Source organism: Medicago truncatula, chromosome 5, assembly GCF_003473485.1.
Source record: "Medicago truncatula cultivar Jemalong A17 chromosome 5, MtrunA17r5.0-ANR, whole genome shotgun sequence".
NCBI lineage: Eukaryota > Viridiplantae > Streptophyta > Magnoliopsida > Fabales > Fabaceae > Medicago > Medicago truncatula.
This window is the reverse complement of record NC_053046.1, coordinates 5375200-5398530: the sequence shown is the minus strand read 5'-3', so window position 1 is coordinate 5398530 and position 23331 is coordinate 5375200. Positions and strand designations below refer to the sequence as shown.

Sequence of the window (23331 nt, the reverse complement as noted above, 5' to 3'; positions counted from 1 at the left end):
ACTTGCACCACTATTAACCTACATAACACGCATTATGACTACACCACCAATAAGAATTTTGATACAAGAATTCAATACCAAGTTCCGCTCTCATTTATGCTCCTCTACCAAACTAAACCATACTTTGATACCATTTTTTGGAGAGTTCGGAGCAATGCTTGAAGCAACAATCTACTAATAATTCAGGACCAACGAAAGATGAGATATCACATTTTTATCAAATATTTAACTCATTACTAACTACTCACACAAGAATCCAACAACTTTTGAATTATTTGTTCGAGAAAAGAAACATCAAGCCATCAGATTCCTTACGATAAGAACACTCCACATTCATGTATTTCGAATATTTGTGGTTGTCTGATCAAGGGACGTCCGAACTTAAATATAAAATATCCAATTTTGATCGAAATAACGTCAATTTTGAATACACACAATCTAAATGCACGGATTCTGATCATTCACATACCTAACAAACATTTATGGTTAAATCTCAATTATTCATTTAACACATTCAAGTCACGCCTCACTCTTGCCGAGGGTCACACATCAGTTCATAATTTCTTAAAGGGTAAAGGATGTGCCATATCCGTCCTAATTATCCTTGGCCGCACCTATTTATATATCCCTCAACAAACCGCAATGTCTTCAATTTAATCAATAAAATTGCAGCTGTCTTTAGCTGGTTTGAAGAAATAATAATTGGTTACACGTGACCATGTAAGTTGCAGATACTACAAGCTAAAGTGCTAAAACAGGTAGACAAATTAGATAATCGTGATTACTGATGTGGCTGCACGCACAAATTGGAAATCCCACACACTCTTCAAATCAAATAAAGTAACCCATTTCTCTAATCCACCACACCATCCTAATCATTTTTCCACCAAACGTGACCACTTACAAGTTACAATACGCACCTTCATCTATCCCAATCCACCTACAAGAATTACTCCGTTTTAAATTACTCCGTTTTAAATCATAAGTCGTTTTAATAAAAACATTGTCTCAAATGATAAGTCTTTTTACTATAAAACATTAATGTTATTTTATCTTTTATACCATTATATAATTTATTATTCTTTTCTTCAATTCTTCAATTTATATTTTTTTAACTATTTTATATCATTAATACGAATAATTTTATAAAATAATTTACAATTTCACCTTTCCACGCAATTAATACACTTTTTAATTTGTGTGAAATAGTCAAAACGACTTATCATTTAAAACGGAGTAATTCTTTGGTTCAACCCAAATCGTGTGAGTAAGTATAATTTGACAAAGAATTGTTCCAGGCCGTCCAAATTTAAAAGATTGTAAACATTAATAACGTGGATATAAAAAAATAGTTTTGCCAGGAAACACTAGCTGTAACTGAAAAGTATATATAAACCGTTACAGAGCCTGAGCCACTTGCGGTTCGTACCAAACCACTTTCAATCTTCCTATTTCGTACCATACCATTACTGAATCTATCTTCTCTTCGAGATGTGTTTCGTACAAGCACTGCAGCCACAGTGTGGTGGCGTAACTTTCCAGAACATCGAATGTGGAACTTCGACGGTGGAGAAGTTAGGAATTGTTAACTTCCGCCATAGATTCAATGCCGTTGAACTACGTCGTTGTCGTAAAAGTATGTTGAAACCAATCATGGCGCAGGACGAGCGTGAATCATCTATTGCCGATGACGATAACAGAATTCCGAAATACAAGGGAATTTCTGTGAATAAAAGGAACTGTGTTAAAAATGAACCTGATTCATCTTTCATTGATCATTCTGCAGCATTTTCTGGTACTTTATTTATTCAATTATATTGTTTTTGAATAAGTTTTCTCAATTACCGAGTTCAATTCCAATCAAATGTGTCTGATGAATAAGGAATATTCCTATGCTTTTACAATAGATGTGTTTAAGATTCTATTTCTCTCAACCCATTTGGGTTGGCCTAGTGGTATTGGCTTGGGGCTTGGGAGTGCTCCTCCTCGAGGTCTCAGGTTCGATTTGGGTGGGTTAATTTAGTTTTTTCGAAAAAAAAAAAAAAAAAAAGATTCTATTTCTCTCTACTAGCTAAATAGGTTGCTTCACAGCCGTTGGATTCAAATGCAGTCCGAATCTGAATCTGAATTTATCGTTTCAGGGAGAAATTGTATTTGAATACTAGTTTTTGAAAAGAAGCTTGAAATGGACTTTATTCAAGCATCCATGTATGCTGCTTAAGGTCCTTGACAGTTTGATTCCTTTCAATAAATAAAACGAATAAGAATTAGGCCATGATAGCATGAAAAAATAGCGGATAGGTAATAAGTTAGTTAATAGCAGATGAACTTATAAGGAATAGTTTATAGTGAATAAGGTAGCTAATTGAATTTGTAGTGTTTGGTTAAATGAGCGGTTGAACTAGCTTCTAAAAATATAAAATAACATAAAAAAAAAAATGTTTAATTAATATATAATTTTATTTTCAAGTAAGATAACATAAGTAAAGTTGAGAGGGGTAAAATTGAGGAAAAAGATGATAAGCTTTGAGTTAAAAGTTAGTTAATTGAATCAGCTTATCAAAATAATGTATAGGCTAGTAAAAACAAGCTCAAAATATAGGATTTTAAAACAGAGCCTCATAAGAAACAACTTAATTTGCAGCTTATAGCATAAACGCGTATGAATAAACTATTTCTACTACGCAAGATAAAATAAAGTCAAGGTGTACTTGCATGAAGTTGTAAGTTGTTTTCATAAACTATAAGTTGTTTTTCCACTACATGAAGTCTTATGATAAACAACTTAATTTTCAGTTTACTGCATATACGCTTATGAACATATCATAAGTATTTTTTTTATTTTTTTCGGATCATCCCACAAGTTGTTTACACAAGTTCTCACAAATGGTTATACCAGTAAATAAACTCAAATGAACCAGTACAGACAGATCCTGATGTAGTAGCTTCTACTTTTAAGCAATGTGATTGTATGATTTAAAGAGTGATAATTCAAACTTTTGACCCAGCTATCATCTAGCTAGGTAAAAATCTCAGCAATTTGACAACAAATGGCAATTCAACAAACATTTTATGGCATGAATGTTCAATCCAGAAGCTTGATAGACAGCAACTACTTCAACAAAAAGGCTGTGTTGTCTGGGTAACTGGTCTCAGTGGTTCAGGTTTGTGAAATTCAGTTTCATTTTAGATACCTGTTATTTCTGCTTGTTTGCCATAGTTTATTGCTTTCAATTTCCAAGCACTGTAATAAGCATACAGTTGTGTGCAATAATAGAGCCTTAGCTTCCTTTTATCAGTTTTTAATGCATCAAGGATTTCATTGGTGATTTGATTTGTAGTCCTTGTATTTCATGTTATTTTCAATATGCAGACATTTGTCTTACATCATATGCCTAGGAAGAAACAATAAACATCTAATTTGATATGTAAATGCTCTTTTTTATTTGAAATGTACTCAACTGTTGTATAATTAAACAGTTTAAATGCAATGCACCATTCTCTGCTAGTTTTGGCTTCTTCTATTCCTTTTTTCCAAGCATGTGCTAATTTTTTGCCTGATAAAAGTGATATGATGAACACACTAATAACCCTGCAATTTTTTTCTAGTACACAATAAAGTATACGCAGACTTTCACATTTTTGGTTTACATCTAACATTGAATACTTGACATATATGCATTTGAAAGAGGATAAAATGCATAAAGATTAATAAACTACATATCGATATCTGTCTATTCAGCAGAAGCACTTTAAAACGGGACACAGGACACGTACTTCTATCTATTTTCCATCACATGGTATTCTGTCTCTAAAGATGGATTATGCATCCATATTATTGTACGTAGTTACAATGCTGCACTATACTGATCTTTTGTTCGTCTTCCGCTAACTGAAATCTATATTTTAGTTTTTTCAAGCTCCACTTTTAATTTACGGCCTATAGTTTTAGCTGCAGTTATTCATGTGAAATTAAAATTGGACTTTGTCAAATTACCGAAACATAAAATTGAAGCTGTTTTGAAAATAGATCAGCAAGCATGTCAACCCAGATGATCTTGGCTTATGAATCATAAGCCAAGTTGTTATGAATGATTTAAATCACATATGTAAAACATTCTTTGAATATAATATAAATTTTCCTGAAGCAGTTCACCTTTCTTTTCCAACTATGACGGTCGCTGTTGTAGAACACCTACAGATGGTGAACGAACAAAATGAAAGCGGTCATGTTCAATTTATTTTGAATATCAGCATATTGCCTTACTTTTCATTCTTCTAGATAGTATATAGTATATACTATATACCAGCACTATTTCTAGATAATATATATTTAGACATTGATTTCAGGAAAAAGCACTCTAGCATGCGCTTTGAGTCGAAGCTTGCACTCGAGAGGAAAGTTAACATATATCCTTGATGGTGATAATATTCGACATGGTCTAAACCGTGATCTTAGTTTTAGAGCAGAAGATCGCTCAGAGAACATACGCAGGATTGGTGAGTTACTACGCATTTTCCTCAATCTTGCACCTTTTTTGCTATTTTATTTATGAGTAGTCTAACATCATGAATGATGTTTCAGGTGAAGTAGCTAAACTCTTGGCAGATGCAGGAGTTATTTGCATCACCAGTTTGATATCACCATACCAAAAGGATAGAGATGCTTGCAGGGCTCTACTGCCCAAAGGAGATTTTATTGAGGTACATATACTTATTGAAGTGAATGCTGGTAGTTTGTCGTCGGTGAATGCAACAATTGCGAACACTATGATTCGTTCTTGATCAACACAAAATGCTCTTCATTACCTATGCAATCATACATTTCTCAACCCCATGTTGTAGGTTTTCTTAGACGTGCCACTAGCTGTGTGTGAAGCAAGGGACCCAAAGGGACTATACAAGCTTGCTCGAGCTGGAATGATCAAAGGTATCTATCTTAGTCTATATTTTTTTTATTTGCATCGCGGCTTTATTTGTGTGGCACCTTCTATGTATTATGTTCAAATTATGTTTATGCTGGGTTGTTATTTAAATACATTAGCTTCAGCAGTTTAGCTTTATGAATTATGTCTATTTATCTTTTTAATCCAGATTGATCTGTGCACCAGTAGTGAATTATCTATTTGGAAATCTGCAGGTTTCACAGGGATAGATGATCCGTATGAACCCCCATGTAGCTGTGAGGTGTGTATTTGTTGTTACGTTCTAGAAATATTATTGTCGCAAAAGAGGAATAAAATGAACTAATGTATAATATTTGACCTTATAAACAAGATGTCAGAGTAGTCCAACTCTGCTTTTCCTTTGATCAAACGTCGGCTAAAATTTCATTAAATTAATTACACTTTTGCATCCTCTTACAGATAGTATTGCATCAGCAAAAGGAAAGTGACTGTATGTCTCCAAGTAATGCGGCAGAAAAAGTAATATCCTACTTGGAGAAGAATGGGTACCTGCGGGCCTGAGTCCTGACGATGCTTGAACGGTGTCTTTCTTGTTTGTTGTAGGTATGTATGTAACACAGTCTATGAGTACAAAACTGCTTCTCCAAGCAGCAAGGAAATTATTGTTCGCTATGCATCTGGCTCCATCCAAGCCACATACATCCACATTGTATTTATGCCTTCATTATATAGGTGGCCGTGAGTGGAGTGGATCAGTGAGGAATGAGCTGGTCTTGATTGGTATAATTATGTAACTTGTAAGAAAAACGAAGTAAGAATTAAGTATATATGATCCTTATCTTTTGGCAAACAAATGTTCCTTGTAAAATGTGTTGTGCATGAAAATATTTGTTTGCTATCCAAAGTAACATATTTATCCACAACTAGTCACTGGAAATACCAGCAGAGCATCATCAAGTATGATCTTTGATATTTTTGCTTAAATACGCGATGCTGCTTTGCTGGTATAATAAGACCCTTGAATCCTTGATGTTCTGCGAATGATTCTCCGAGTTCTGCTTTGAACAATCAAACAATTAATTATACCATGCTAATATGATCTAGAAAACGAGCTCCTTACTTTGTCACGTAGAAAAATTATTTGGTGTATGTAAGTAATTTATTTTGCGAGTTCTATGTCAGTTAACCAGTCATCTTCCGCATGTTCTTTCAATGATCTATTTCATTTAGTGCATGTTTGAATTTATCTTTGAGATGGTCAACAATGATTCTGATGACTTAAATTGATTTTGGTGTTATTAAATTACATATTTGTGTTTGTGAAGTGTTACAAAAAGGATACGAAAAAAAAAACCTTCGCATGTTTTCAAATCAAATTACATATTTGATTTGAACAATGTAATTGTTCAAATCAAACAATTACATTTACATCCAAAGAGTTGATGTTATTTCACTTTGTAAAGGAATCAAAACAAGTCATCTTACATTTACATTACAAAATTACAAAGGAATTGCTAAACTGCATAGTCAATCATCTTAAAACTACATTTTTAAACCATCTAAGCCTCATTTTTTCTGATCGCTTCCACATTGTATCGTATGCGCACATAATGTCACTGCTAGACAAATAAATGAGAAGCAATAAATTATGCAAATAATTTAAGATGTCACATATTCGTCTACATACATAAATATATAAAGTAATGATATTTGAACAACCATTTCATGACAACTCTTGGGACAACTTTGTTGTTCTTTCTTGTTATTGTTCAAAAATAATAGAGAGAGAAAAATGAAAAGAAAGAATAATAACATAATGTGAGTATGAGAGAGAAAGTTGTTTAAAAGTTGTACAAATATCATTTCTCAAATATATAAGTATCACTTTTATAAACACAACGAATAATCATAATACACAAATAACTTAATTTCTCCATATTTTTAATGGTGCATGCCATCTCAAAACTTTTGCTCGCTCGCTCGCGGTCATTAAAATATTAAATTAAATTGCATCACCATTAAGATGGAGACTTTGTATGATATTTAATCAAGGAAATTACGGTTGATATAATAACAAAGCTGGCACGAATGAGCAATCCATTGGAGCAAACGGTGGATAACGCACATATCATCCTCCATTGCACTGAAAACAACAAACAATATTCGCACGTCAATATTGAAGAAAGCCAATCAGTCTATAACAAGCTAAAAAGAAATCAACTGAACATAAATATGCCAACACAGAACCATAAAATAATTATTACAAGAGATCTGGATTGAATTCCTCAAAATAAAACAATTGAAGATAAATATTTAAGAAAAAATATAGCACCTGTTAATTATAGAAAAAACAACTGCTATGAAAGTGCAAGATTAGACCAGATCTGATATTGTGAGGAAGAGAGTAAAATTGCATGTTATACAAAGAGAAAAAGGCAGTACATTATGTATGTACTGTGCTGAAAACGAGCATGGCAAAACAATTGGCTACATATTGGTACAGAATTTGGAATGAATGAATGTTAAAATAGAATGTTGTAAATAGCAAGAGGGTGGTGGCGGCTGGAGAAAGGAGACGGAGTTTGTAATTGTAACCCTAGTGAGTGGGTGAGGGAGGTAGGTTGAGCGTGAGTTTAAATAGTGAAAATGAGTGAGTACTTGGATTTGTTGGTTGTTGTGACACATTGACACGTGAGTGGTTAGATAAGATTATTAGGTCAACTAGGGCTGGAAATGAGTCGAGTCGAATCGAACTTTTCTGAGCTCGATTCGATTCGATTAAAATTTGTTCGGCTCGAAACTTGACTCGAGTTCAACACGAACTCTTTTTTTAGCTCGAGTTCGACTCGTTTAAAGTTCACGAACAATTCGGTTCGGCTCATTAGATTCACGAACAACTCGGTTCGGCTCAATAGCTTGAATCAAATGAATCAAGAAAGAGAAAAAAGAATAAATTATGGTTTAAATGAGAAAAAATAACTCATAAACCTTTCAATTGGTCTAAAAACCAATTAAGAAATTAACTAATTGATAACACTATGAACAAATTCCCGTAGTAAGTAAGGAAAGGAGGCGCTGTTATTTTATAAGATAAGTTGCTCAATACCCTTATGTAAACTTCTGATGTGGGACTTGTGAACTGCAAGCTTAATAGTTGCTGGTTCTTGAATAACCTTATTTTGTTGTCAACATTTTTAAGTGAGCATTACCATCATACATTATCATTTTATTTTCCTTTGACTCAAGTGGCCATTTCTTTCTCTATTGGATTTAATTCTTTTTTACTTTATAGTTGTTAATAAAATAGCAACAAAAAACACTGATAAATATTATATATATATATATATATATATATATATATATATATATATATATATATATATATATATATATCGATCTGACTCATGAACCAAACGAGTCGAACTATACTTGTATACTTGGCTCAAGTTCAACTCATTTGTTTGACAAACTTAATTTTAAGGCTTAATACATCATTTGGTTCCTTAATTTATTTTTGATTTTCAATTTGATCCCCTAACTATAAAGTGTCTCAATTTGGTCCCATAAATCTTCGTCCGTTTACTATTTTGGTCCTCTCCGTTAGTTTTTTAATGTTTAATATTTTTGATATAATTTCAACCATTCGATTGTAGATCTATTATATTTAACCGTGGACCGCCAACAACTAATTTTTTACTTCTTTTCTTCATCTTCTTCCTTCTACCACTTCTTCAAATTCAAACCAAATTCATCAACATTAATACAATAACCAGAAAAAAATTCAAAAATAAAAATAAAAATCAACATTTAACAAACATATAAAACTCATATCAACGTCAAATCATCATCCCTTCAACAAATAAATAAAATCAATACCTTCATATATCAATTTAGTAGAATTCAATATAACAAATAAAACTCAGTACCTCACAACAATTAAGAGAACAAATCAAAAAAGAAAAGGAAAACGTGAAGAAAATAAGAGATAGAAACAGAGTTGTTGTGCTACACGTCGGCAACGATTGCCTCGCCGGAAACAACAACGACGACAAAGACGATGATGAGAGGGAGAAGAGTTGCAAAGGTGATGGAAAAGGGGTTAGGGATCTGAAAGGGATTATGATATGCAGCGGCTTGCGGTGCTCAACGAAGTTGTGGTTGCTGCGATTTCATGGCAGTGGAAAAACTCGGTCTCTTTCACAGTTTCAACTTTTTAGTGAGTTTGATTCCTTTGAGTTTGGGTTTGGTATAAAACAATTCCTGAGTTTGAAATAAATGATTCATTTGAGTTTGAGTTTCAAAATATTGCATAACACATTTAAAATGATTCCTTTGATCTCGGGTTTGGTAATCTTGCTTCCTTATTTGTACATGGAATTTAATTATTATTTTTTTGGATTTTAATTTTTAATTTTTGGATTTGTGTGATAAAGGAGATGAAGGTGATTGTTGATGCTCATTTTTGCTTATTATTGAATTTTGAATTTTGCTTACTGATGTTGCTGCAACTGTTGTTATTGTTGGAATTGAGATTGTAGTGTAAGTGATTATGAATGAGTTTTGGAATTGTGATTTTTTTTTAAATTAAGATTGTTACTGTTGTTGCTGCAACTGTTGATTATGAATCAGTTTTGATTTTCTAGTTTTTTTTCTTTCAAAATGATGAATAAAGATGAGAGTTTTTAATTGGGTATGAAGAATAATATAGGAAAGAAGATGGAGGAAAAAATTTGGTGTTTGTGGTTCGTTATAAGCTACAATAGATCCCTCCATGATCATGATCTTCATTTAAAAAAAAAGTTCAAACGACTAAGAATAAAAGATTTAATAAGGTCTATGGTGGACCACCTATAAAGTTGATTCACCTTAGACATTTAAGGTTAAAAACTAACGGAGAGGATCAAAATAGTAAACGACCAAAGATTTATGGGACCAAATTGAGACACTTTATAATTAGGAGACCAAATAGAAAACCAAAAATAAGTTAAGGGACCAAATGATGTATTAAGCCTAATTTTAAACTCAGGTTCGACTCGTTTGGTTCATGAATCAAGTTCAACGAATTAATTACCGAATCGAGTCTCGAACTCTTTTCAAGTTGGTTCAGTTCATTGTCAGCCCTAAGCTCAACCCTCTCTCACACATCAAAAGAAGAAGTATCTAAGCCTAGCCGATCCTTGTGTTTTTTTTATAAAAAAAACGTGTGACAACATATATTTTTTTTTAGCAATGATATTTGTATATTTATTTATTGACAACTTTGATGACAACCTTATTTTTTTTATTTTTTATTGTTCAAAAACAATGGACAGAGAAAAAGGAAGAGAGAATAATAACATCATGTGAGTACAAAACAGAAAGTTGTCAAAAAAATTATAACATAATTGTTGTACAAATATCATTTCTCATTTTTTAATTAGACAAAAGCAATAGAAAGAAAAACGAGTAAATAGACAATTTTCCCCCTGAAATTGTAAGTTTCGTCAATTACCCCCTGAAATTAACAAAACTTCAATTACCCCCCTGAAATTGCATAACGTTAATCAATTTACCCCTCCGTCAAATTTTTCTGTTAACTGTTTACGGTTATGATCAAATACCCCCCCTGAAATTTTGCAATTATGTGCAAAATGCCCCCTAAACTTAAAAATTTAGATTTTTTTCTTACCAAAAATCATACATTTAGTTCTTCAAGTAGTATATTGTATCTATTGTCATAAAAATTCTATTCACAAGAAAATGAATGAATATATGCCAAAAAAATCATGGTTTTGTCATGTGCAGCCTTTTCATTCATATTTCATATTTATCAACAAGGAGCAAGATAATTTTTTTACAAAGGCACTGTTTGGTAAGACATTTAAATTAGCTTATAGCTTATAGCTTATAAGCTCGTTTGACAAAAAAGCTCTGTTTGGTAACACTTTTTCACCACGAGCTTATAACTTATTTCATGAGCTTATAAGCTATTTTTCAGAAGCTATTCCAAGTAGCGTTTGAGCTTATAGCTTATAGCTTCTCACTTTTTCTTCCACTTTTACCCTTATTATTTCATCTAAATTCCATTTTTACCCACTACAATTTATTATAATATAGCTCCATAATAAATACCACTGTCTATTTTTTTTTTAGAAAATATTACTAGTCCTTGTTAATAAATACACCAACCAGCTTTCTTTGTAATTCTCTGTATACAATATACCATTTTTTTTATACAGAACAATATACTAATAGTTTTTTTTAAGGAACAATATACTATTAGTGTTATTTTTTTACTCTATGGCTTTCGTTGTTATTTTTTTTTATACAATATGCCTTACAAAAAATTGACGCAACGCAGCAATATACCTTCAGTTTTTATTTATTTATATTTTTATGAAAATATACCTTAGTGTTATGTTCTTTATTATTTTTTTAAGCTCACGGACATGTTCTTTATTCTTTGATTATTCTTTAAAAAATATACCATCAATTGTGTTACATTTTAATGAAATTATACCTTTCATTATTTTTAAGTATTTTTAAAGAAAATTTAGATTACGAAATTACAAATACTTAAATATTATTTGATATGATTTTATTATAAATTAAGAATACATTTATCAGCTAGTTGAACAACTAGTTTTACCAAACACTTTAGTTAGCTTATAAGCTATCAGCTATCAGCTATCAGCTATAAACTATAAGCTATCAGTCATCAGCTATCAGCTATAAGCTATAAGCTAGCTTATCAGCTATCCGCTATTTTTACCAAACAGAGCCAGAGAAGGTAAAACTAAAAACCAAACATTAAAATGATATCAAGCTGTTGAAATAAACCAAGACAAGAATGTCATAGCAGCAGAAAATTGATATCTATCACATAACTTTGTAGTACATTGTGATATACCGGCTTCATGCAGAAGGTCTGTGACATAATCTATTTAACATGTTGCAGTTAATAGATATGTCATACTCTAACATAATCTACCGGCTTCATAGAAAATTATATCATTAATTAAGTTGCAAATTCACAAACCTAAGTCTTGTCTCTTCTTCCTTCTGCAGATATTAACCTATGAATTTTCGTTATGGACACATAATTATCAAAGACTTGTGTACTTTATGACTGCATACTCTAACATAATTACCAACTTGTGTAAAAAAAAGTCTTCTATATATGTATATATTTAAAACACATGAGAGTAACATACCTTCCAGAAAGATTTATATGACCAATAGCTGCATAAACATACATTCCATATAGATTTATATGATCAATAATTGTTAATTTGTTTGCCTTTAATATCTTTTGAGTCAAGGATAAAAAAAATATAAATTTTCAAGTTATTTTGCACATAAGTGCAAAATTTCAGGGGGGGTATTTGATCATAACCGTAAACAGTTAACAAAAAAATTTGACGGAGGGGGTAAATTGATTAACGTTATGCAATTTCAGGGGTAATTGAAGTTTTGTATATTTATTTATTGACAACTTTGATGACAACCTTGTTTTTTTAGTTTTTATTGTTCAAAACAGAGAAAAAGGAAGAGAGAATAATAACACCATGTGAGTACAAAACAGAAAGTTGTCAAAAAAATTATAACATAATTGTTGTACAAATATCATTTTTCATTTTTTAATTAGACAAAAACAATAGAAAGAAAAACAAAACACACAAAAAATATAATAGAGAAAAGTGTTCAATGTTGTTTAAAATTGTCCTACACATATCTTTTTTTTCGTCTTTTACAATTTATTTTAATTAATAAATTCAAATCATTCATTGTCATAACTTATATAGATTTTTTTTATAAATAAATTTTATTCACACTAGAGTTCATACACGGGCACTCCGTATTTGTGTGTCTGTTATTTTTATTTTGTTAATGTGTATAAAAATGAACAATATAGGAATGTAATGCCTCTGCTGATTATCTTAAAACTCTCAAGAGGTGTACCATTTTCAAGTCAAACTCAACTTAGAACATCTAAAAATCTAATAAAAAATATTTTGTAAGTTAAACTACAGTCAACCTTAATAATCCTAAGTTAAACCGTCTCACTAACATCTTCAAACCCCATATGTCATTTTCACTCTCAAAGGACCTCAATCGGAACTAGGGGGTGTGCAAATAATTTGGTTAACCATAACCAAATCAACAACCAAACCCTTCCATTTTTTAAAACTCAGTCCAAATCATCAAAAAACCAAACTTAAAAAATGTTGTTTATTTTAAGAGCAACTCCGAACTTAAGGACTTGTTATGACAGGAAATTAAAATTATATTTAACTCCAAAAAGGATGGAAAGGTTAGTATTTGAGGTCATTGACTCATAACGTGGATATGTCAGCAAACAAAAGGAAATTTTAAAGGCTCAAAGGGGTTTAGTAAAAAAAAAAAAAAGGATAATTGAACTATATTGAAAATAAGCTACATCCAAAAATATATTTCCTTTTACCAGTAGTACAAATTTAAATCTAAATATAAGCAAATAAAAATCTTAATATTTGATCTAAATTTAGGCCAACTATATACCGTTTTCCTTCGCTGCTTTCTACAATCTTTTTTAAAATTAATTTTGAGATATATAAAAAATTACATATGAATGGAAGATAAGCTGGAACAAGTTGCACCGTTATTGTTTTTTATTTGCACATCAATCATGTTAAAAATAACATTCACAAACTGAATTTATGAGACAACATTACTATGGACGAACTTTTGGACTCTTTGTATAAGGTCAACAACCTTTGTGTTGGGAAATCAAAATTGTCAAGAACAGATGAAATAAAAACATATTGATTGTCAGAACACACTTTCTTATGACTGATCGTTTTGTTTGAAACGACTTTGTGGGTTGTCCCACAATAAAGGTACCAGTCACCAATTCTTAAAAATACCTTAATCAAGTTCGCACATGCATATTTCCTCATACCGACCCATACACCAAAACATATGCCGTGTCAATATTCTATCTCCTGGGTCGAACAAGAAGTTCACAGGCTTCTCATTCTTCACAAATACTTTTGCTAGTCTAAATATATCAAAAAGGTGATTCTAACATTAATGTTTGTATCCGTAGTCGAGAACTCTTTACAATAAATCTATTTTTGACTACTTATTTTCTACAATTTCATTTTCTCCATTTCATCCTTTTCTTCTTCTAAAAAAATTGATTAACTTTTGATAATTCTAATTATTATTATTTTTTGACAAAAATAAATGATATTCATTCATTCAAATTGATAGAGTACATCGATATAATGCAAATTCGCTAAAATCAAAAAGGATGAATCTGTGAACAGGCTCACAACATCCATGTTAATAGCATAAAACAACAAGGTACAAATTCCTACACATATGACTACATTTAAATCTCCGGAATAGTCATGTCTCCGGATCTGCAACGTGGATGACGCCAAAGTCATTGATTTGATCTGCATTGGATCGAAACTGATCCGACAATCTGAACCGATCAAACATCTGAGAGAAACAAGAAAGACAAGCAATGTCGCACAAAGACGACGAACAAACCAATTTCGCACGAAGACGACGAAATCACAAAATAAAAAATGCAACAAATATGAAAATCACTTATTTCAATAAAAGGGAAATAGAAAAACGAGTTAGAGGGGTGATTTAGGGTTTGAGAAGAAAGGAGTGACGGGCTAGGGTTTGAGAAGCAGAGAAGTGAAAGAGAAAAAGGCTTCTAAGCTACTCCCTCCGTCCCAAATTGTATGTCACTTTAGAAAAAATATTTGTCCCAAATTGTATGTCGCTTTACAATATCAATGAAAAATTAATGTTACTTTTCCTATTATATCCTTAACTATTTATTACTCTCTCTTCTTTCAATTCCTTCATTTATCTTTCCTATATTATTTATTGAGGACAATTTTGTAAAACAACTCATAATATCTATTTCCCACACAATATTAATTACATTTCTTAATATGTGTGAAATGCCTAAAACATCGTACAATTTGGGACGGAGGGAGTAGTTTTCATCCCCACTTTGATAATTCTAATTATTTAAATATTAAATTCTTTGTAAAAATATATATTAAATAAAAATTAAAATACCGAAGCCGAATAGATCAAGATTTTTCTCAATTCCACCCAAAAAACCTCCACACGGCGGTGTAAATCAAACTTGCGTCACCAATAACACACCGTGGAATCTCTTCCTACATCAGAAAATCGCCGTCAACCGGAACCCAATCCCATAGATTGTTATCTTCAACTTCGAAAGTAAGAAAATCCACCACAGTAGTAATCAACAAAAACCCTAACAATGGGGAAGAAGCAGCACAGCAAAGACCGAATGTTCTTAACCAAAACTGAGTGGGCAACGGAATGGGGTGGTTACAAATCCAAAGAAAATCGCACCGTTTTCAAACGTCTTCCTTTTTATTGCTGCGCGTGCGTTTTCTATTCATTCTCTTTACACCTTCATCCTTTCATTCAATCAATTTTTCATTCAACTAATAATATATATATATTTTTTTTTTGAATATTCAGACTTACTTTTACTCCGTTTGAGTTTCCAGTTTGCACACCTGATGGTAGCGTCTTCGATGTTATGTAAGTATCTCTCTGATTCGATTATTTGCAGCTTATAGCTTAAGAGCTTATGCATAAACTATTTATATAACAAAAGATAAACTAAAGTGAAATTGTTTTTGTATAAGCTATTGTATACTTTCAGAAGCTATCTTGGAGAGTTTATTATGAAAATAAGGTGAAAATGGTTTACGAATACGTCATAAGCTGTTTTCATAAGTTATCGCTAACAGTCTTACAAGTGCTTATGTCAATAGATAAGCTCAAATAAGCCAATCCGAACAAGTCGTATGCATGATTTTAAGTTTTTATATTTGCTTCATTGTATGTTTGGAATCACGGCGAGTTGAAGGAAATTATGATGACACTGTAATTTTGTTGAAGCTCTAAAATGTAGCTTTTATCAAAATCTCAGTGGCACTGTGTGACTATGATAAACTCACCGTCATTCCAAACATGTACTCTATTGATAATAACTTGTGGTTTTCAACTTGTGTTCAGGAACATAACTCCATATATTATAAAATATGGCAAACACCCTGTTACTGGAGCTCCCCTAAAGCAGCAAGATCTCATTCCACTAACTTTTCACAAGAACTCAGAAGGTAAATACACTTTTGCATCATTTTTGTGCATTCTTTTGGCTTTATTTTCTTTTTTGTTTCATGATTGAGTTCATTGCTTAGGTGCAGTTGTGAGTTTATCTTCGGATTGACGTTAAGTTATCGATGTTATTGGCTAGTTGTCCATTTGTTTATACTATTGATTGGAGTGGTGCCTGACTCAAAAAAATGACGCAGGGGTTTGATTGTTATTGTTGAAAACTTAAATATTATATGTGTAGTATTAGCCAAAATTGTTTAGCCTACAGTAGTATCTCTCCTATTATGTTTTGGGATGATGGAATATTTTTATTCCATAAAAAGTTGCATTTTTTAAACGGTTTTCCCTTAATATGAAAATACTATCATAAGTCAAGTGTAGTGTACTTGGTAAGAGGATAGTTAATTAGTTAGTTTAATTCCCTTGGCATACTTTTAATTTCTGGCATTTATGTCATGGAATGCAAAAGCTCGGGGACCTTATTCTGTCAAACATAATGGACATTTTTTTCATTGTTTAGTATGTGTGGCGATTCAGTGTCTAGGTAAAACTCCCTTCCCCTAAAAAATCTCAAGAATGACTTTCTTTTCTTATATATAGCTGTTTCAACATTGATCAGGAGAAAAGAAATTCAATCAATCATAATAATGGTGGATGATGGCTCGTTATGTTGTAGCCTATGGTGAAAGCAGGGTGGCTATAATAAAAATATGGTATATGCAAAAAGCATAAAAAAAAAAAACAGCAGAATATAATGAAATGAAAAAGATTTAATAACCTATTGTAATAAATAAGATTCACGATAAGTATCTTTATTAGCAGGCCTTGAACCACTGAACAACAGGTACAGAATCGTAAATAAATAAATATGACAAAACAGAGAAGGAAATACAGATTGACTGAGTAAAAAAACAGAATACAGGACAGGGACTGAGACCCAGAAAAGAGGTAAATGAAGAAAAGGAAATGACTAAGATACCGGGTAAATAATCAGGGATATGCAATTTCTGAAGATAAGCTGTTTGCCAGTTACGATCCATGCGAATGAGATGATAGAATGTGGGAGCAACTGAGCTTGAACCTTTGATCTATGATCGGAGACATGGAAATGAGAGTGGTCTGAAAATGACGTGTGAGAGTGAGAGCAAAGATGTGCGGATTTTTGTTGGCATTTCATAGGTCATCATCACTCATTAGAGTTTTTTAAGTGTTCTCTGTTTTTTTTTTCTTTTCAAAATTTCATTTAGTGACTATTTCCACTAGGCTGCTGAACTGTTAAGCCTGCCATGAAATTAGATGTTTCCTTTGGCCTCCGTGTGAAAGCTGTCAGGCCATAGCCATCACATGCTATTTTGTCAAAAATGCAGCACATCATACTACCTTTTGGTACCACCTTATTACAGCATTGAGTTTAATACATGGAAAAGTGTAGTGAATTTTAGCACATGGAAGACGTTGATCATAATAGGATATTATGGTGTTGTTTGCTCTATGTGGCTGACCTCACCTATTAACGAAATTCTTTGATTGTTATTATTGTTGAAGAGTGTAGTAAATTTTGCATTTGATTGAGTTTTCTACCCTTATCATGCAAATATGTGTTCACATTTTTAACGGGGGGTACACTAAAAAAGACCGCATAAGCTTTGTCAAATGGGGTAACACATTTGTTTTCTTTGGCTTTGGTGGATTAGAAAGTGAGGGTCTTTAGGAGAGAAACAGAGTGTCACACACCCAAATAATAAGGAAGAAAGTTGAAGCCATTTTTCTAGTTACTTTGATTGTAATGAAGAAAGATACATAGGTTTTGACCCTTTCTGTTTTTCAAGCTTTAATACTGAATAGAGATGTCTCTCCGAGAATCAGCATGGTGTACAATGCTGATTATAGGATTGGATTAAAAATTTTGAAGTGTACATTGTACTATTATAGTATGGGGGAGAATTATGGAAGATTCTGTACGACTGTAATGGTGCTGCCTCTATAGCCTAAGCGTGGGATTTGTTTCAGGTTACACTTTCTACACTGAATCTATAACCATCAACAAAAGTTAATTTAAGCGGCATGTTTGGGAGAACTTCCTAGGATTCTGATACTGTTCTACCGGACTAAAAATTGGAAGTTTGACTACACTAAAATTTGATTTCAAGAACTTACTAATTATTTTTGCAAAACTGAGATCCTGAATTCTTACAAGCTAACATGAAAGAAACAAAATGGCACGATTCTCTTACAGCTTAACTATTGGTCTCTAGTTCACATATCTAGCATTGGGAATGCAACACCGTTAACACTCTTGAGGGTGGGTTTGTATATGGTCCTATCCGACTCTACCAAATAACTAACAGAAAAACTTCAAATTTGCTAGATGTTGCACTTTTCATGTAATGCCAATATATGTAACTGTTGCTCAAAAGTCCAAATTAAACTAGTGTCAATAGTCAATGAATTCTTTTGCTAGGTAGACTTACTGAGATATTGTCCGAAACTGGTGAACTATGCATAAACACATTTGTTTTGTTCTTTGAGATTACGTGGGTATTATTCTTGCAAAGTTGTATTATTGTTTAAACTAAAATTTCTCATGTTACATACAATTTGTTTATGTTATTTGAGGATAAGGTGTGGATGGGATGCATTTATGATTTTCTGGTAGATGCTTGTCATATATTCATTTAGTTTGTTTGCTGCTTTGTATTGAATGGCCTTTCTTTGTTACTCTGCAGGAGAATATCACTGTCCAGTGCTAAACAAAGTTTTCACTGAATTTACTCACATTGTGGCAGTCAAAACTACTGGAAATGTCTTCTGCTATGAGGTTTGTTTTTCCAGGATCCTTAGTGTTAACACTGCTAATTTATTTTGTAGATGGTATTTTTATATATGTAAGTTTGTGGAAAATAGGCTGTTAAAGAGTTAAACATCAAGACAAAAAACTGGAAGGAGCTCCTCACCGACGAGGCATTTACTAGGGATGACCTTGTAACAATTCAGGTCAGTTGGCTTTGATTGAGAACATTTTCTGCATATTGCTTTATCTTTCACTGTCATGATACCATGTTGATGTTTGTGTATGTGTGCTTTGCAGAATCCTAATGCACTTGACCAGAAGGTTCTTCTGGATTTTGATCATGTTAAACAAAATTTGAAAATTGACGATGAAGGTATGATACATCCTGTAACTCATCCATATTTTTTGAGCTACTGATCTCTTGCTGATCTTGATATTGCTGCTTTTATTGTTGTTATTTTTATTAGCTTTAAGATTTTATGTTTTCTTTACTCAGAACTACAGAAAATGAGTTCAGATCCAGCCTATAACATAAACATGTCGGGAGATATCAAACAAATGCTTAAAGAGCTTGGAACTGAGCAAGGAAAGGAAACTGCATTGCATGGGGGAGGTGGTGGAAAGGCACAAAAAGAAAGGGCCGCTGCACTCGCTGCCATCTTAGCTGCACGGTCACAAGTTAAAGAAGATTCCAAATCGGCCGATGGAGCTCCTCAGGCACTCAGTATTGTAGATGCTGCATCTGCCGCAGTACATGGAAGAAGTGCAGCTGCTGCTAAAGCCTCATCAAGTGATAAAACTGCTGCCAGAATAGCTATGCACGTGGCTGGTGACAGGGCACCGGTGAATGCAAAGATGGTGAGCTTCCTAGATACTCCTTTTGACCTGCCTTGCAATACATCTCATGCATAATCAAATTATATATGATCCTTTTTAAAAATTGTATGAAGAAAGGGCCAGTAATCACTATTCTATGTATTAATGAAGTTACTCAATTTCAGGTTAAAAGTCGTTACACTACTGGCGCTGCTTCCCGGTCTTTTACTTCTACATCATATGATCCAGTTACAAAAAATGATTATGAATATGTGAAAGTTGAGAAGAATCCAAAGAAGAAGGGATATGTACAATTGCATACAACACACGGTGATTTGAACATTGAGCTGCACTGTGATATAGCGCCCAGGGCATGCGAGAACTTCATCACGCTTTGTGAACGCGGATATTATAACGGAGTTGCTTTTCATAGAAGCATTAGGTATGTGACCGCCTTTGTGTCTTTCTCCCTGGAGTGAATCAAGAGTGACATTCGTCAAGTCTTATAGTCCATTTTATGCAGGAATTTTATGATACAAGGTGGTGATCCTACTGGTACTGGTAGAGGTGGTGAATCAATTTGGGGAAAGCCTTTTAAGGATGAACTTAACTCCAAATTAGTCCACTCTGGAAGGGGTGTGGTTAGCATGGCAAATAGTGGCCCACATACTAATGGTTCCCAGTTTTTCATATTGTACAAATCTGCAAATCATTTAAACTTCAAACATACAGTTTTTGGAGGTGTGGTTGGTGGATTGACTACACTAGCAACAATGGAAAAGGTTCCTGTTGATGACAGTGACCGACCTCTGGTGAGTCGTAAATTAATTTAACTGGTGATGCAATAGACTGACCCCCACTCTCTTTTTCTGGTTTTATTCTTTTCAAACTATATTTACAAACATATGATCCAAAAATTTAGACCTGATTTAGAAAAAAAGTAGATTCTTCTGCCATTGTACATACTGTTACCTTTTGCATGGATATGTTTGTACCTTTGCATCTGTCTAGCTGGTTTGGACCTTGGGTTTCACTCATTAAATTTTCATTATGGGAACTGCAATCTGCATATCCCTGTTCCAGTCCTTAGGATTACACTATTTTGCACTGTCATTTGTGACCATTGAGGTTTTGGACTATCTTGAGTACAGTAGAATACTTGTGTCTCATCAGTCCTTAAGAGCTTATTTTTTAAATGGTCGCATGTTTTCTCATGATTTGAAGAGTTGATATTTAACAACAATGCTTGCTGGGACATTTGACGTCTTTTGAATAATCCATTAACAATTATCAACTGGGCCATGCTGTCAACACAAACGATGGGTTACATGCTTATATCTTCTTTGGCTTGCAGGAGGAAATCAAGATAACAGGTGTTACAACTTTTGTCAATCCTTACACCGAGCCAGATGAGGAAGAAGAGCAAGCTAATGCCAAAGAGAAGAATGCAAATGATGAAGAAAATGTCTGTTCCATAATATTTGAGATTACTCATTGTTTGTTTTTTTTCTCTCTCTCTCTCTCTCACTTTTATAAGGTTTTTGTGAACTAATCCTTTGATTTTTCCTTGGCTTGCATTTCAGGACAAGGTTGGCTCATGGTATAGTAATCCTGGAGCTGGAACATCTGAATCTGGAGGTACAGGTGTTGGCGGTGGTGTTGGCAAATACTTGAAAGCTAGGAATGCTCCGCCGGCTGAACCTGCTGCTGTCGACACTGGTACAGCCGTTGTGGGAAAGAAGAGAAAAGCAGTTGTCAGTGGTGAATTTAAAGATTTTTCTGGATGGTAGTTATATCCCAAATTTTCAATACAATTTGTAAAGCAGTGTACACTTTTCTAGTGATTTATTTATCATATCCAAAAAATTGACAAAATAGTGAAGAATTTTTTGTGCACGCTATTCAAGATTTGTACAATGTAAGTGTAACTGTATTTGATGCAAGAATAGAATCATTTTGTCTCGAGGTTGCACTCATGTTCCGTTGTGGTCTTCTTGTTATTTTACAACTCTATTCCTGCCAGATATTTAAATTTTCCGCCATGTAATTAACCACTATGAACACGCAAGGGTTGTTCTGAGATTTTGGTATCATTTGCAAACTAAGATGTAAATTTTTAGGTAAAAGTTATGTTCTAATAATGATTTGAATAATATTTTTGTTGCGTATTTTTGCTGAAAAAGCATTAATAGCCTTTTTATTTAAGGATTAAAAATAAATTTTGATAGGAATCAAAGCAAAATTGTTTGATATACCTCGTGGCATAATAAACTTGTTAGGAATCAAAGCAAAATTGTTTGATATACCTCGTGGCATAGTAGATTGTTGTTTTGATATACCTCGTGGCATAGTAGATTGTAAATAAGATTTGATCAATTTCAATTAATAAAACTCGGCGGATGTGGATTAATAATAATGTGGATAAATAATAATTTTTTTTTTTAGAGGATTCGTGTGCATAGTTACAATTATCATATAAATTATGCATATATGTCCTCGTGAGTTTAATTCAGTTGTTGATAGGGACAATATATAATTTATGTAGGTTGGAGTTCGAACCCCAAACACACCACTTCTCCATGTTTAATTGTGTGAGCTCCAGCTACTAGGCTGTTTGACAAAAAAAAATTATGCATATATCATATAAGTAATTAAATACCAGATAACTCAAAAATACTTAGATGAGATGACATATATTTCTTTTAGGTCCCGAGTTCGAATCCAACCTTGAGTATACAACATCGTTAAAATTTTTAGAGAATTTGCCACCAGTTATCGCTTTCTAGGGCATCATCAAAATTGATAACTTGATCGGTTTTTTTTTTTCTTTTCTTTTTTTGTGGAGCATATTTTTTGTTATTTGTGTTTTGTTGTATTGCTTAGTTGTAAGTACATTGTAGATTTTTAAAGTAAAAGACAGTTGCAAGTTTTTTTTTATGAAGTGGTCGCGTGGATCTTGTAGATCGAAATAAGTTTCTTCTTTTGTGTATTAACCTTCAGTTTTTAAGAAAAATGTGAGTAATTTCAAAATCGACCACGATGTGATTAAAACTTGTTAAAAATGGTTCTATCTAAAAATTGAATTTAAATTCTTCCAAACAATAAGATGAGGGTTTGAGAGGAGGTTGATGGATTTGACTCATCTAATTTAAGTAGCAAGTAAAGTGAAAATGTTGCGAATTCAACCACTTTTAATTTGTTATACAAATGCATGTAATATCAATCATTTATTTGTATGTTATTACGCATTTATTACTCTCTAAAAGATGAGATGAACCTTTCCCAATGATCTTAGGTTGTTTAATCCAAATTTATTAGGAAAGTAGAGGTGACATTTCTTGGTAGATAAGACAACATTAATAAAAATAATAAGTAGTACAAATCCAACCTTGCTCTATTTTATGAAATTTAATCTGTCATTACAAACGAAAGAAAGAAGTTAATTAACATATCTGAAAATGACACACATAAATATTTTTATCTATGCCACAGTCCAACCGAAAATGAATGATATCACGATTGAGGCAATGACATACCAACTATATATATACTTTCTTATAAATGTAATAGTTTTCAATATAGAATATAAATAAACTCTAAATGTTTGGTCTTGTAGTAAAAAGATTGTCTTGAAATGGGGTTCATCCCCTCACTCTAAATTTCTTC

The 23331-nt window shown here is 32.7% G+C and overlaps 2 protein-coding genes and 1 long non-coding RNA gene across 5 annotated transcripts; 2 read left to right on the top strand and 1 right to left on the bottom strand.

Moving 5' to 3' along the window:
* Nucleotides 1–1376: 1376 nt before the first annotated feature.
* LOC11418757 (adenylyl-sulfate kinase 3) lies at nt 1377–5815 on the top strand. Of its 2 annotated transcripts, none has more exons than XM_003611534.4 (7): nt 1377–1795; nt 3024–3164; nt 4351–4500; nt 4586–4704; nt 4846–4930; nt 5141–5187; nt 5367–5815. In XM_003611534.4, the coding sequence occupies exons 1-7, from the start codon at nt 1492–1494 to the stop codon at nt 5466–5468; spliced, it is 948 nt and encodes a 315-aa protein (XP_003611582.2). In that variant the 5' UTR covers nt 1377–1491; the 3' UTR covers nt 5469–5815. The 2 variants fall into 2 exon arrangements, with proteins under 2 accessions (XP_003611582.2, XP_024640150.1); XM_024784382.2 differs by having other exon boundaries at nt 1437–1795; nt 3020–3164.
* A 363-nt stretch (nt 5816–6178) lies between these two features.
* Nucleotides 6179–7535, bottom strand: LOC112421969 (uncharacterized). Its single transcript, XR_003012371.2, has 3 exons — nt 7240–7535; nt 6968–7050; nt 6179–6523 (listed from the first exon to the last, which is right to left on the bottom strand). It is a non-coding gene; the product is annotated as an uncharacterized lncRNA (long non-coding RNA).
* A 1224-nt stretch (nt 7536–8759) lies between these two features.
* On the top strand, nt 8760–21646 carry LOC11433994 (peptidyl-prolyl cis-trans isomerase CYP65). 2 transcript variants are annotated; one of them, XM_039834310.1, is made up of 11 exons: nt 8760–9123; nt 15414–15476; nt 15957–16060; nt 18785–18876; nt 18963–19052; nt 19147–19222; nt 19346–19707; nt 19851–20107; nt 20189–20477; nt 21020–21130; nt 21249–21646. In XM_039834310.1, coding segments are annotated over exons 2-11 (1590 nt in total). In that variant the 5' UTR covers nt 8760–9123; nt 15414–15474; the 3' UTR covers nt 21456–21646. The 2 variants fall into 2 exon arrangements, with proteins under 2 accessions (XP_039690244.1, XP_003611579.2); XM_003611531.4 differs by lacking the exon at nt 8760–9123 and adding an exon at nt 14965–15314.
* Nucleotides 21647–23331: the final 1685 nt, after the last annotated feature.